The 12392-nt window shown below is 38.0% G+C and overlaps 1 protein-coding gene across 1 annotated transcript in view; it reads right to left on the bottom strand.

The window, feature by feature from the left end:
- The window catches only part of C7 (complement C7), a 101134-nt gene extending 89241 nt beyond the window's left edge, over window positions 1–11893 (bottom strand). The window contains exon 1 of the mRNA XM_075588656.1: window positions 11782–11893. Within this exon, the coding sequence (XP_075444771.1) occupies window positions 11782–11787 (6 nt within the window). The 5' untranslated portion in view covers window positions 11788–11893. The remainder of the gene's footprint in view (window positions 1–11781) is intronic.
- Between the last annotated feature and the right edge of the window lie 499 nt (window positions 11894–12392).

Below are 12392 nucleotides of genomic sequence, written 5' to 3'. Positions count from 1 at the left end.
AAAGTAATAAAAAGTAATAAAAATATAAATATACATAAAATATATATAAATATAAAAAAACCTTTGTTCATTTAGTAAGTGACCCAATATTGATAATAAAAGGCACCTGACATATAGCTAATGTCAGTGGGAGAGGTCGCAGAAAGGATATACAGAGATAAGGGGCCCGAGCAGACCGTGCATTAGATAAGAAATGGGATAATCTCAAATTCTGCATTAAGCCCATTTGGCATTAATGTTTTTAATTTGTGTATCCAATACATCTCACGTCTGCTCAGATCTACATCTCTGCTGCGACCCCTCCAGTGTTGTCGCACATGCTCAATGGCAGTGAATTTTAGTCCTTTAGTATTGGAATTGTGGTACTTAGCAAAATGTTTGGACACACTATGCGTTAGTATGCTTCTCCTAATATTGCTGAGGTGTTCTACAATACGTGTTCTGATGGCTCTTTTAGTTTTTCCCACGTATTGTAGTCCACAGGGGCATTCTAATAGGTATATGACATAGTCACTATAACAATTCATATATTGCTTTATTTTAAAGTGTTCTTTGGTTACATTACACATAAAGTTCTTTTTGTCTGTCTGTTTATGTTCACATGCCTTGCACATTGTGCAACCAAAGAAGCCCTCCAGATTCTGAAGCCATCCTTTATTTGTTGTTTCTATCTTTTTTAGGGCACTTGGAGCGACAATACTCTTCAGATTTTGTGCTTTTTTAAAAATTATTCTTGGGTTCTCTGGGAGTGTGCTATTTAAAATTGGGTCACTCTTTAAAACATGCCAATGTTTTCGAATAATTTTACCAATATTGCTGGCATCTTTATTGTAAGTTGTCAGAAAAGCTGTGTCAAATACATTGTTTTTTACTAATGGTGTTGTTTCTTCTTTAGGTTCTAATAAATCTTTTCTATCCAGGTTTTTCGCTTTATTGAACGCAGTGTCTAAAATTTCTTTCTTATAGTTCTTTTGTTTAAAGCGTGACTCCAAAGTTTTGCATTGTTCTTCAAATACAGTTTCTTCCGTGCAATTCCTACGCATTCTTCTAAATTGGCTATAGGGGACATTATCCATCCACTGGTGATGATGGCAACTTGAACGCAAAATATAATTGTTGCTGTCTACATTTTTAAAAAACGATTTGGTTTTAAGAAGACCCTCTTCAATATATATCACCAGATCTAAATAATTGATCGAAGACTTACTTGAAGTCGAGGTGAATTGTAAATTCATGGTATTGTTATTCAGACCTGCTATATAGTCGTCTAGGTCTGTTTGGTCACCCTGCCAAATTAATATAATATCGTCAATGTAGCGCCGCCATAGGACAACACCCTCCCCCAGCATGCCATTGGGCCAGATGTTTTGGTCCTCCCAAAAACCCATGAATAGGTTTGCATAGCTGGGGGCAAATTTCGTTCCCATGGCGGTGCCACATTTCTGTAAATAAAAGGTGTCTTCAAACAGAAAAAAGTTTTTTTCCAAAATAAAAGCTATAGTTTCCAGAATAAAGTCTGTCTGAGATATATGCAATTCTGGATCTTTTTCTAGGAAGTATTTTACAGCTTCACAGCCCAAAGAGTGTCTAATGGATGTGTATAACGAAGACACATCTATAGTGGCTAGGATGTAGTCCTCTTTCCAAACTATTTTGTCTAATATCTGTAATATTTCTGTTGTGTCTTTTAAATAAGATTTAAGATGTTTGACATAATCTTGCAAAAATGAGTCTATGTAGGCAGATAGATTTGAGGTGAGGGAGTTTATTCCGGAGATGATTGGTCTTCCCGGGGGATTTATAAGACTCTTGTGAATTTTAGGAAGTAAATAAAAGATGGGAATCTGTGATGTTTCATTAAATAAAAATTTGAACTCCGGGTCTGATAGAATCCCTGAGTCTTTCCCCTTATCTAACAGTAATTTCAATTCAGTAGTGAATGTTTTTAATGGATTTCTCTTCAGAATTTCATAAGTTAGAGGGTCTCCCAACAGACGATGAGCTTCTTTCAGATAATCTTCCCTATTCATAATAACAACTCCCCCACCTTTATCAGCTTGTTTTATAATAATATCTGGGTTTTCTGTTATCTCATCTAGTGCTATTTTTTCTTCTTTTGTTATATTACTCCTAATTTTGGATTTGGTGTTTTTTGTCAAATTTTCAAAATCTTTAGTAATTAGGTTATAGAAGACTTCTAAATAATTCCCCTTATAATAAGTTGGATAAAATGTAGACTTATTTCTTAGGTTGGAGTGCTTAAATTTTTTTTTTTTTTTTCTGGTTCTTTAATAACTGGCGGATTTAAATTTGATTGTCTTGAGACAGCATCTTTACTTAAAAAGAACCTTTTCACTTAATTTTTAATTTTAATGATAACACCACTACACAATCACCTATCACTCATAGCTTGTTAGAAGAAGAATTCTACAAACTGGATAAACTGTTAATTAAAGATACCAGAAGATGGCTTGATTTAAGTTTTCTTAATAAGTATGTTGACTGCAATAGGATTCCTAGAGGCTTGAGAATTTCAAAAAATCCATCTTCTAATTTAGATGATGAAGAGTTTGTCAAAAACTGGTATGCCATTATAGACAAATGCTCGTTTGAGCTAATGGAATCCTTAATCAATCAACATAAGAAAAAGCTAAAAATAATTGATCAAGAAGTCACTATCATAGAAGAAAAATTAGCACACTTAGAAGACACGGCAGAATTTAAGATAAAAGATCGTGAGCTGAAGAAGAAAATAGACAAATTAGAAAATGATCTTTATACTAATAAATCTACTAAATTTACAAGAGATGAAATAGATTACCAGAAAGGAGAACAAAGAGAATGGAAAAAAAAGAAAGGGAATTACCTACCAGACAATTATAAAAGAGACCATTATTTTAGAGTTTCTGATCAAAATAAACTTTATTCTACCAATACTGCTAATAAAAGGGATAATACCAATACTAATATTCATCATAGACCTAATCCACAATGGAAAGGAAATAGAGACTCTAGACCTGATAATACATATCCTATATCAAATACTTCACTTAGACCATATGCATCTAATGCAGATACAAAAAGTTCTAATGATAAGGATTATTACAGAGAACAGGAATATCAGAGAAACAGAGCCCATGAGAGAGAGAGGGAACAGAGAATAGAGAGGGAGAGAGATAGAGAGAGAGAACGTTTGAGAGAGAGGGAGAGAAATAGAGAGAGAGAAATACTAAGAGAAAAAGAACAAAGAGAGAAATCATATAGAGAGAGAGAAACTCAAAGAGAAAGAGAACATCAAAGATCAAAAGATATTAAGAGTGAACTTAAAGAGAGAGAACTAAGAGATAGAGAGACAAGGGATAGAGAATATCTCAAAGAAAAAGAATTAAAAAGAGAAAGAGAACTAAGAAGAGAAAGAGAGGAAAGGAGAAAAGAGAGAGATAGAAGTCAATCTAGAAGAAAGCACCAAACTAGTAGATCACGTTCCCCCATTGAAGCAGCAGGATCAAGTGATTTTTTAGAATTAGAAGATCCTCTCAAAGTTTGGGAAATACCAAACTCCTTTGCCCCACTTCAGGAGATCGAAGACAGACTCTCTCAGCCCAAAGGGGAAATAAACAAAGAGGCAAACGGGGGAGAAGAAAGAAAAAAGAAAGAGTGAAATGTAGTAACTCTAAAGAAAATAGTAGCATTTTTAACTTAAGTTCAATTACACTTTCTGTACCACAAAAAAAAAAAAAAAAAAAAAATTTAATTTCAAAAGGATTATCCTTTGCGCCGACCACAGGGCCAAATAATTTTGAGCTCTTTTTAGACGCCAACAAATACCTCAGAAAGCTAACTGTGAAAAGGTTCTTTTTAAGTAAAGATGCTGTCTCAAGACAATCAAATTTAAATCCGCCAGTTATTAAAGAACCAGAAAAATTTAAGCACTCCAACCTAAGAAATAAGTCTACATTTTATCCAACTTATTATAAGGGGAATTATTTAGAAGTCTTCTATAACCTAATTACTAAAGATTTTGAAAATTTGACAAAAAACACCAAATCCAAAATTAGGAGTAATATAACAAAAGAAGAAAAAATAGCACTAGATGAGATAACAGAAAACCCAGATATTATTATAAAACAAGCTGATAAAGGTGGGGGAGTTGTTATTATGAATAGGGAAGATTATCTGAAAGAAGCTCATCGTCTGTTGGGAGACCCTCTAACTTATGAAATTCTGAAGAGAAATCCATTAAAAACATTCACTACTGAATTGAAATTACTGTTAGATAAGGGGAAAGACTCAGGGATTCTATCAGACCCGGAGTTCAAATTTTTATTTAATGAAACATCACAGATTCCCATCTTTTATTTACTTCCTAAAATTCACAAGAGTCTTATAAATCCCCCGGGAAGACCAATCATCTCCGGAATAAACTCCCTCACCTCAAATCTATCTGCCTACATAGACTCATTTTTGCAAGATTATGTCAAACATCTTAAATCTTATTTAAAAGACACAACAGAAATATTACAGATATTAGACAAAATAGTTTGGAAAGAGGACTACATCCTAGCCACTATAGATGTGTCTTCGTTATACACATCCATTAGACACTCTTTGGGCTGTGAAGCTGTAAAATACTTCCTAGAAAAAGATCCAGAATTGCATATATCTCAGACAGACTTTATTCTGGAAACTATAGCTTTTATTTTGGAAAAAAACTTTTTTCTGTTTGAAGACACCTTTTATTTACAGAAATGTGGCACCGCCATGGGAACGAAATTTGCCCCCAGCTATGCAAACCTATTCATGGGTTTTTGGGAGGACCAAAACATCTGGCCCAATGGCATGCTGGGGGAGGGTGTTGTCCTATGGCGGCGCTACATTGACGATATTATATTAATTTGGCAGGGTGACCAAACAGACCTAGACGACTATATAGCAGGTCTGAATAACAATACCATGAATTTACAATTCACCTCGACTTCAAGTAAGTCTTCGATCAATTATTTAGATCTGGTGATATATATTGAAGAGGGTCTTCTTAAAACCAAATCGTTTTTTAAAAATGTAGACAGCAACAATTATATTTTGCGTTCAAGTTGCCATCATCACCAGTGGATGGATAATGTCCCCTATAGCCAATTTAGAAGAATGCGTAGGAATTGCACGGAAGAAACTGTATTTGAAGAACAATGCAAAACTTTGGAGTCACGCTTTAAACAAAAGAACTATAAGAAAGAAATTTTAGACACTGCGTTCAATAAAGCGAAAAACCTGGATAGAAAAGATTTATTAGAACCTAAAGAAGAAACAACACCATTAGTAAAAAACAATGTATTTGACACAGCTTTTCTGACAACTTACAATAAAGATGCCAGCAATATTGGTAAAATTATTCGAAAACATTGGCATGTTTTAAAGAGTGACCCAATTTTAAATAGCACACTCCCAGAGAACCCAAGAATAATTTTTAAAAAAGCACAAAATCTGAAGAGTATTGTCGCTCCAAGTGCCCTAAAAAAGATAGAAACAACAAATAAAGGATGGCTTCAGAATCTGGAGGGCTTCTTTGGTTGCACAATGTGCAAGGCATGTGAACATAAACAGACAGACAAAAAGAACTTTATGTGTAATGTAACCAAAGAACACTTTAAAATAAAGCAATATATGAATTGTTATAGTGACTATGTCATATACCTATTAGAATGCCCCTGTGGACTACAATACGTGGGAAAAACTAAAAGAGCCATCAGAACACGTATTGTAGAACACCTCAGCAATATTAGGAGAAGCATACTAACGCATAGTGTGTCCAAACATTTTGCTAAGTACCACAATTCCAATACTAAAGGACTAAAATTCACTGCCATTGAGCATGTGCGACAACACTGGAGGGGACGCAGCAGAGATGTAGATCTGAGCAGACGTGAGATGTATTGGATACACAAATTAAAAACATTAATGCCAAATGGGCTTAATGCAGAATTTGAGATTATCCCATTTCTTATCTAATGCACGGTCTGCTCGGGCCCCTTATCTCTGTATATCCTTTCTGCGACCTCTCCCACTGACATTAGCTATATGTCAGGTGCCTTTTATTATCAATATTGGGTCACTTACTAAATGAACAAAGGTTTTTTTATATTTATATATATTTTATGTATATTTATATTTTTATTACTTTTTATTACTTTTGATACATATAAGTGTATATTTTAATCAATCTTAATATGTTACTAATATGTTACTAATTCACTCTTATATTCTTCTCCCCTCTCTCTCCCTCGTTTTTGCTCTGTGAGTACATAAGAACCAATTAGTTATGGCTCCCTATAAATACCTAGAATATCATCATGATTAGATCCTGAATTTTATTTACTTAGATATTTCATTTACTTAGATGTTGTTTTAAATGCCTATTTGTATTAACACTGCGCCGTTTTTGAACACTGAGTTATGTACCTATTTATTGGAGAACCAGTGTATCTTTTAAATTTTCAATTATATAATTGTTATATTAAATTGGTTAATTGCTTATTTGTTCAATTGTTTAGTATATATAAACCCACAACTCATTTGAGAATTATTCATTGCTCCTGAGGAAGTTGTCTAGTACGACGAAACGCGTAGAGCCACTTTCATTGCTGCAGCTGCTCTTTCTACTGAAGGCTTCAGAGTTGCTGAGTTCCCCCACCGTTTGCCTCCAAGACCGGATGCCGTCACCCCAACAGCGGATGTGACGTCAGACGCCATCTCCCACCCGGTCTGTTGTGAGTCTAAGGAGAAGATCCCCGGTGAGCTGCTCCACACTGAACCAGCACTCCATTTGCCTCAAGTAAAGCCTTATGTGAACTATGATTATGTACACAATGTGAGTACAATTCCTAAAATTTGTTGTTTGTTTATATAAATTTTATGCACGATCGACACTATGGTCTGCCTTTCTTTTGCATGTCTCTGATCCACTCACATCTACTGACGTCTGAGCTGAGGTGCTGATTTCTTATGCTGTAAACCTGGGCTGTTGTTCCTGAAGATCCTGACACCTTTCTACCTGCTGTGTAGATCAATGCTTTTTACCTTTTGACCTGCTGTAAGTAGGCATTGCTATAGAGCCAAGACATACATGTTTTATCCAGATTGAAAAGAACTTATTACACTATTGTATGCATTTATTTTTTATTTTTCATGGTGTATCCCTGCTATCTTCGCTCCCTTCCCATCCCGGACAAGCTATTAGGGGATGTCAAGCCAGACAGGCAGCTGAGGTAGTGTGGGCGAGTCCTACCTATATCATGTGCAGCGCCTCCACCTCATCAGGATCTATGCATCCGCAGGCAGATGGTCCTGATGAGGAACTCCTTCTTGGTGGTGAGGGCCCCTGTAGAGGAATTGCAGACTCACACCATGGGGTTCTCGTTGAACAAGCCATCTTTATTGTGCGTGGTGATAAGGGCCAGCTGCCCCTCACAGTCATTTCTTCAGCCGCACATTGCTCCGCGCTCCCTTTTGAAAGGTACGCCCTCCCAATGGAGTGGGATCCCCTCTCCCTCGCAGGGAGATCACCCCTGTGCCAGGTCCCTGGACACAGTTGGTCTTCTCTGGCTGGATATTGAATGGTGCCACTAGTTACTGCACTAGTGGGCACCTTTGAACTTGCTGCTTCACCTTCACCTTGTAACATCAACCCGCAGCAACCGCGCACTAACTTTAGGCAGTGTAGTGCCTTATATACCTCAGGAAGCAGGCACATCTCTGATGTCACTAACTAGGGACTCAGAGCATGTACCCACTCCCATCATGCATAGGGCACCTCACCAGGGTGTGAGGGCAAACCTCCATAATTACTGCTGGCATTCCTGTAACTTTTCAGGTTTTGCTGCCAGCAGGAGAGATGACTGTAGACATTGTTATGCATGGCTACAATATAATAGCAAAAGCAATGGCTAAAGAAGTAATGCCCAAGCAAAACCTAAACTATGAGAAAATACAACAAGCTATTAATGAGCTCGGGGGGGAACTCACGTCACATGCATACAGAGTTGAAGAAACAGAAAATGAGAGTAAATGCAGTGGAAGATGCTCTGAGCTCAATGCAGGAAAAAATATCAGACTTGCAAAAAAAAACAAAGCTTTAGAAGAGAAAATGGATGACCTAGAGAACCGCTCCAGGAGAAATAACATTCGAATGATAGTGGTCCTAGAGTCCCTTAAACAAAACAAACTGCTAAACTTTTCTCAAAGATGGCTGCCGGAAAAACTGGGAATAATAAGAAAAGGCGAAGTGAAGAGAGCCCACAGAATAGGGCAACTCAGAGAACAGAATTCTAAGCCATGACCCATCATAGCCCACTTCCTGGATTTTAATGATAAAAAACAATATCATCGAGGCTTTCAAAGAAACCGAACAGCTACAGTATGAAGGGAATAAAATATTAATATTCCAAGACTTCTCAGTCATAATATACCAAAAAAGAAGAGATTTCAGCCCAGTATGCACAGCGCTGCATAACCAAAAAAAGAACATTTGCCCTAACATACCCTGCTACCCTGCAGATCTTTACCGAATCATGCATCAAGTTTTTCACCTCCCATGAAAAAGCAGAAGAGTATGTGGGAATAGCTACTGAAGCAGCAAAAACCACGAAGAGAGGAGTGCGGAGGAAAGAATAAGGGAAGTGCGGGGCAATGAAACACCTCTCATGCAGAACTAAGAGAAAGTAATGTATTAAATGTGACATTTCTAGAAATGGCATCTCACTTCAAGAATTTTGGGGTCAATTTCCTGAAAAAAGTAGCATTAAGTGTAACACACTTATTAACCATGTTTATAACAACGACAGTATCTGATCTATTTCGTTTGGACATTTAAACCAACTCAATGTGGCAGAGATTCCTTTCCCTGGGTAAAAATGAAAGGGATGGGATTTTCCTGGTGGCAGCATTGTATCTGTTAGAATATGTAAGCCAGCAGCGCCTAACTAACTTTTTCTATGTCCATACAGCCACTCCCAAAATTGCAAACTAGTACAAGAAGAGGAACAAAATAGCTTGTTCCGTCGATGTTAAGACCTGAATGTCCCAAATGTGTCTCTTAGCTTACATTTTGCTGTAAATTCAGGCTTCATACTGTATATACCATAGCCCTCTGAAGCCTTTTTTGTTTAATTTAGGGCAATGGTTTTCAACCTTTTTTTTGGTTGGGGAACCCCAGAATTCGATTTTGAAATTCTGGGGAACCCCAACCCTCCCGCTCCGTCTCTCGGTCCCCACCCCATCGCTCCATCTCTTTTCCCCTCACACTCTCCTACTTACACACACACTCTCCCATTTACAAACACACCCACACATTCTCCCACACACACTCCCACTTACACACACACACTCCCACTTACACACACACTCCCACTTACACACTCTCTCTTCCACTTACATACACACTTACACAGACACACACACACACACACTCACACACTCTCCCACTTATACACACACTCCCACTTACACACACACGCTCTCTCTTCCACTTACACACACTCTCCCACTTACACACACACATACACACACACTCTCACTTACACATACTGTACACACTCTCTCCCACTTAAACACAGACTCCCACTTACACACACCCACACTCTCCCACTTACACATACACTCTCCCACTAACACACACACATACACAAACTCTCTCTCCCACTTACACATACACACTCTCTCACTCTCTTTTTCCCACTTACACACACACACACACACACACACACTTACACATACACAAACTCTCCCACTTACACACACACACACACACACTTACACACACACACACTCTCCCACTTACATACACACACTCACAGTGTTACAAAAGGGGCATTTGCAGGAGACGTGTGTGTCTCCCCCATTGCGAGAGCACGCGCCCGCCTGCCCAATCCTCTCTCCCCTCTTGTCAGACGGCGCTGACCAGAACAGGCAGAGCGAGGAAGAATAGTCTCTTCTTAGCTCGGGAGCCACCTGTCACTGTAATGTGGAGGTGCCGCCGCAACTCACCGTCAGACATTGTCCCAGCTCTCCCCCCCCCCCCCCTGATGGCCGTGGAACCCCTGAGGGGTGCTCGTGGAAACCCGGTTGAAACCCACTGATTTAGGGGCTTATTCTATATCAACCATAGCAGCCGACCGTGCTACAGTATTTTCCGCCAAAATTTTCCATTGAAGTCAGTTGCTTCAGCTGATAAAGAATAAGCCCCTTAGGGCTCCCTGGGGAAAGTCATTTTAAGAATTTGCAAGGAACCCCTTTCTGCAGCCTTACTACATGGCGAAGGGAAATACAGATAGCAAACTGAGATGGATGAAAGATACTCATTACAGTGTCTACCTTTCTATAGACAGAGAAGGCTGTATTCTGCTGCCAACAAATAACATCATCTCATGGTACTAGATAGTAAACAATCACAGATTATTTTTGTAAGTAATCCAATGGCTAAAAACAATGGTTACTTAAATTCAGATTTTGCTTCCTAGTAAGCCACGTAACAATCTGTAGCAATATCTGGGGGAACTAAGTCCCTGTATAAAGCGGCAAATAAATAACCCATTACATTAGTTTACAATACATAAGGGCACTACATAAATGGTTGGTGCAATATAAAGGTAAATAATAATAATATTTACATGAATCTGTACATTTCGCCTGTTTTTATTCTACATTTCTTTTCACACACTAAATTACATGTTTGTGGAGTGGACTCATGCCCAGAGTGTTAAACTTGTCCTTTGCTAGCTTTAACCTTGCTGCTTCTAGCAGAAGCCGCACTCCTCCAGGCAATAAACAACATGGAAGACCGCAGGAGCCCAGCGAAAAAAGTAATTGGAAATCTTGAATTATATTCTGACAGTATGCAGATGAGTGTTCAAAAAGCGTTTGGACAGATTTTTTTTATTACCTGTAATATACTCAATGGAAGTAATTTTTGATTCGTGTGTATACTGTAGATAATACGTTCTTCCGACCTACCAGCACTTCGGAGCAGGGACTCCGTTTCCTAAATGTTACTGTTATGTCTGAAGCAATTATTCCCATGATCTGTTATTTGTATTATTTGTTATTTATACGATTGTCACATGAATTACTGCTGTGAAGCGCTATGTACATTAAGAGCGCTATAAAAATAAATACATACAATACAACACAATATCCCTTAAAAAGAAATAAAATATTCATAGCTAGTCATGTCATGTGAAAAAATGCAATTACAGTTTATATGCCACAGAAATAGCTGTACAAGATTAAGGGTAAACATGCAATGGCACAGGTACATTTAAACATAGAAAGCTGCAATTTCAGTTTTCCGTGTAGTACAGACTTGCAATAAAGGTCAGCCATGCCATGTAACTATTTTTACATGTGCATTATGAAAGATGCTCTTAATGGCTCAATGAAAAATTAGAATAGAAATCTAACCACGTAAAGTAAAATAAAAAAAAACACATTATGCTTTTTACATTGCATTTGTCAAGAATAACTGAAGAGCTCACACAGTACTTAACTTGCACAAGTAATGTGGCCAAAATGGCATTGCAGTGATCATGCTTTTAGAAACGCGCAGTGGTGATTAGAGAGCTCTCACAAAACAAATTTACAGCAATATTTCTCGAAAATGGATATTAAACTTTTTCAAGAAACAGAAAGTGCTGTCATTTTTTTTAACTACATCTGCTACTATTTCTGCAAATGTAGCAATGTTTTGACAATTACATATAATTTGAGAACACAATTGGTATATTTTCTTACCCTCATGTTTGAAGAAGCGGCTATTTCTAGTTGAGTTTCAGTAACCAAATGAGCCACTTTCCAGAAGAGGTTATGATTTATGGCAGCATCCAAGTGTCCTATTTCACTCCAATCAGCAGGAGTCTTTTTCTTGAGTTCTTCATCCTGTTTGTTGAAATTACCCCCCCTCCCCCCACCCCCCACTCCTTCTCTCTGTTTTCTTCTCTCAGACACTTTGGCTTCTGTTTTTTAACCCCTTCTAACTCTTTGGCTAACAGAGGAGAAATTAATCTAGCAATGGGAGAATAACAGCAGCATAATGTAACCCCCAAGAACTATGGTTACAGCCATATCTAGGCACACCAAACCTTGCACACAAGAGTTTGCTGTAGAGAGCTCTAGCTGATATACAGCCGCGCCCCCTTTTATTCTCCAACATCTCCGAATTTTTCCGGGATTTTTTTCCGAATGCCACGCACTTCACCGCACTTCACCACGTTCATGCCGCATTCTGACCGCATTTATACCGCATTCATACCCGCGGTTGATGCGCGGTTGATGTGTTTATTGATAATGGTTCGGATTTAATTGGTTGCAATTCTTCGCGTATCCGCCAGATGGCAGATATTCAT

The sequence above is a fragment of the Ascaphus truei genome, chromosome 1, assembly GCF_040206685.1.
Source record: "Ascaphus truei isolate aAscTru1 chromosome 1, aAscTru1.hap1, whole genome shotgun sequence".
NCBI lineage: Eukaryota > Metazoa > Chordata > Amphibia > Anura > Ascaphidae > Ascaphus > Ascaphus truei.
The sequence above is the reverse complement of the archived record's forward strand: the minus strand, read 5'-3'. Positions and strand labels throughout refer to the sequence as shown.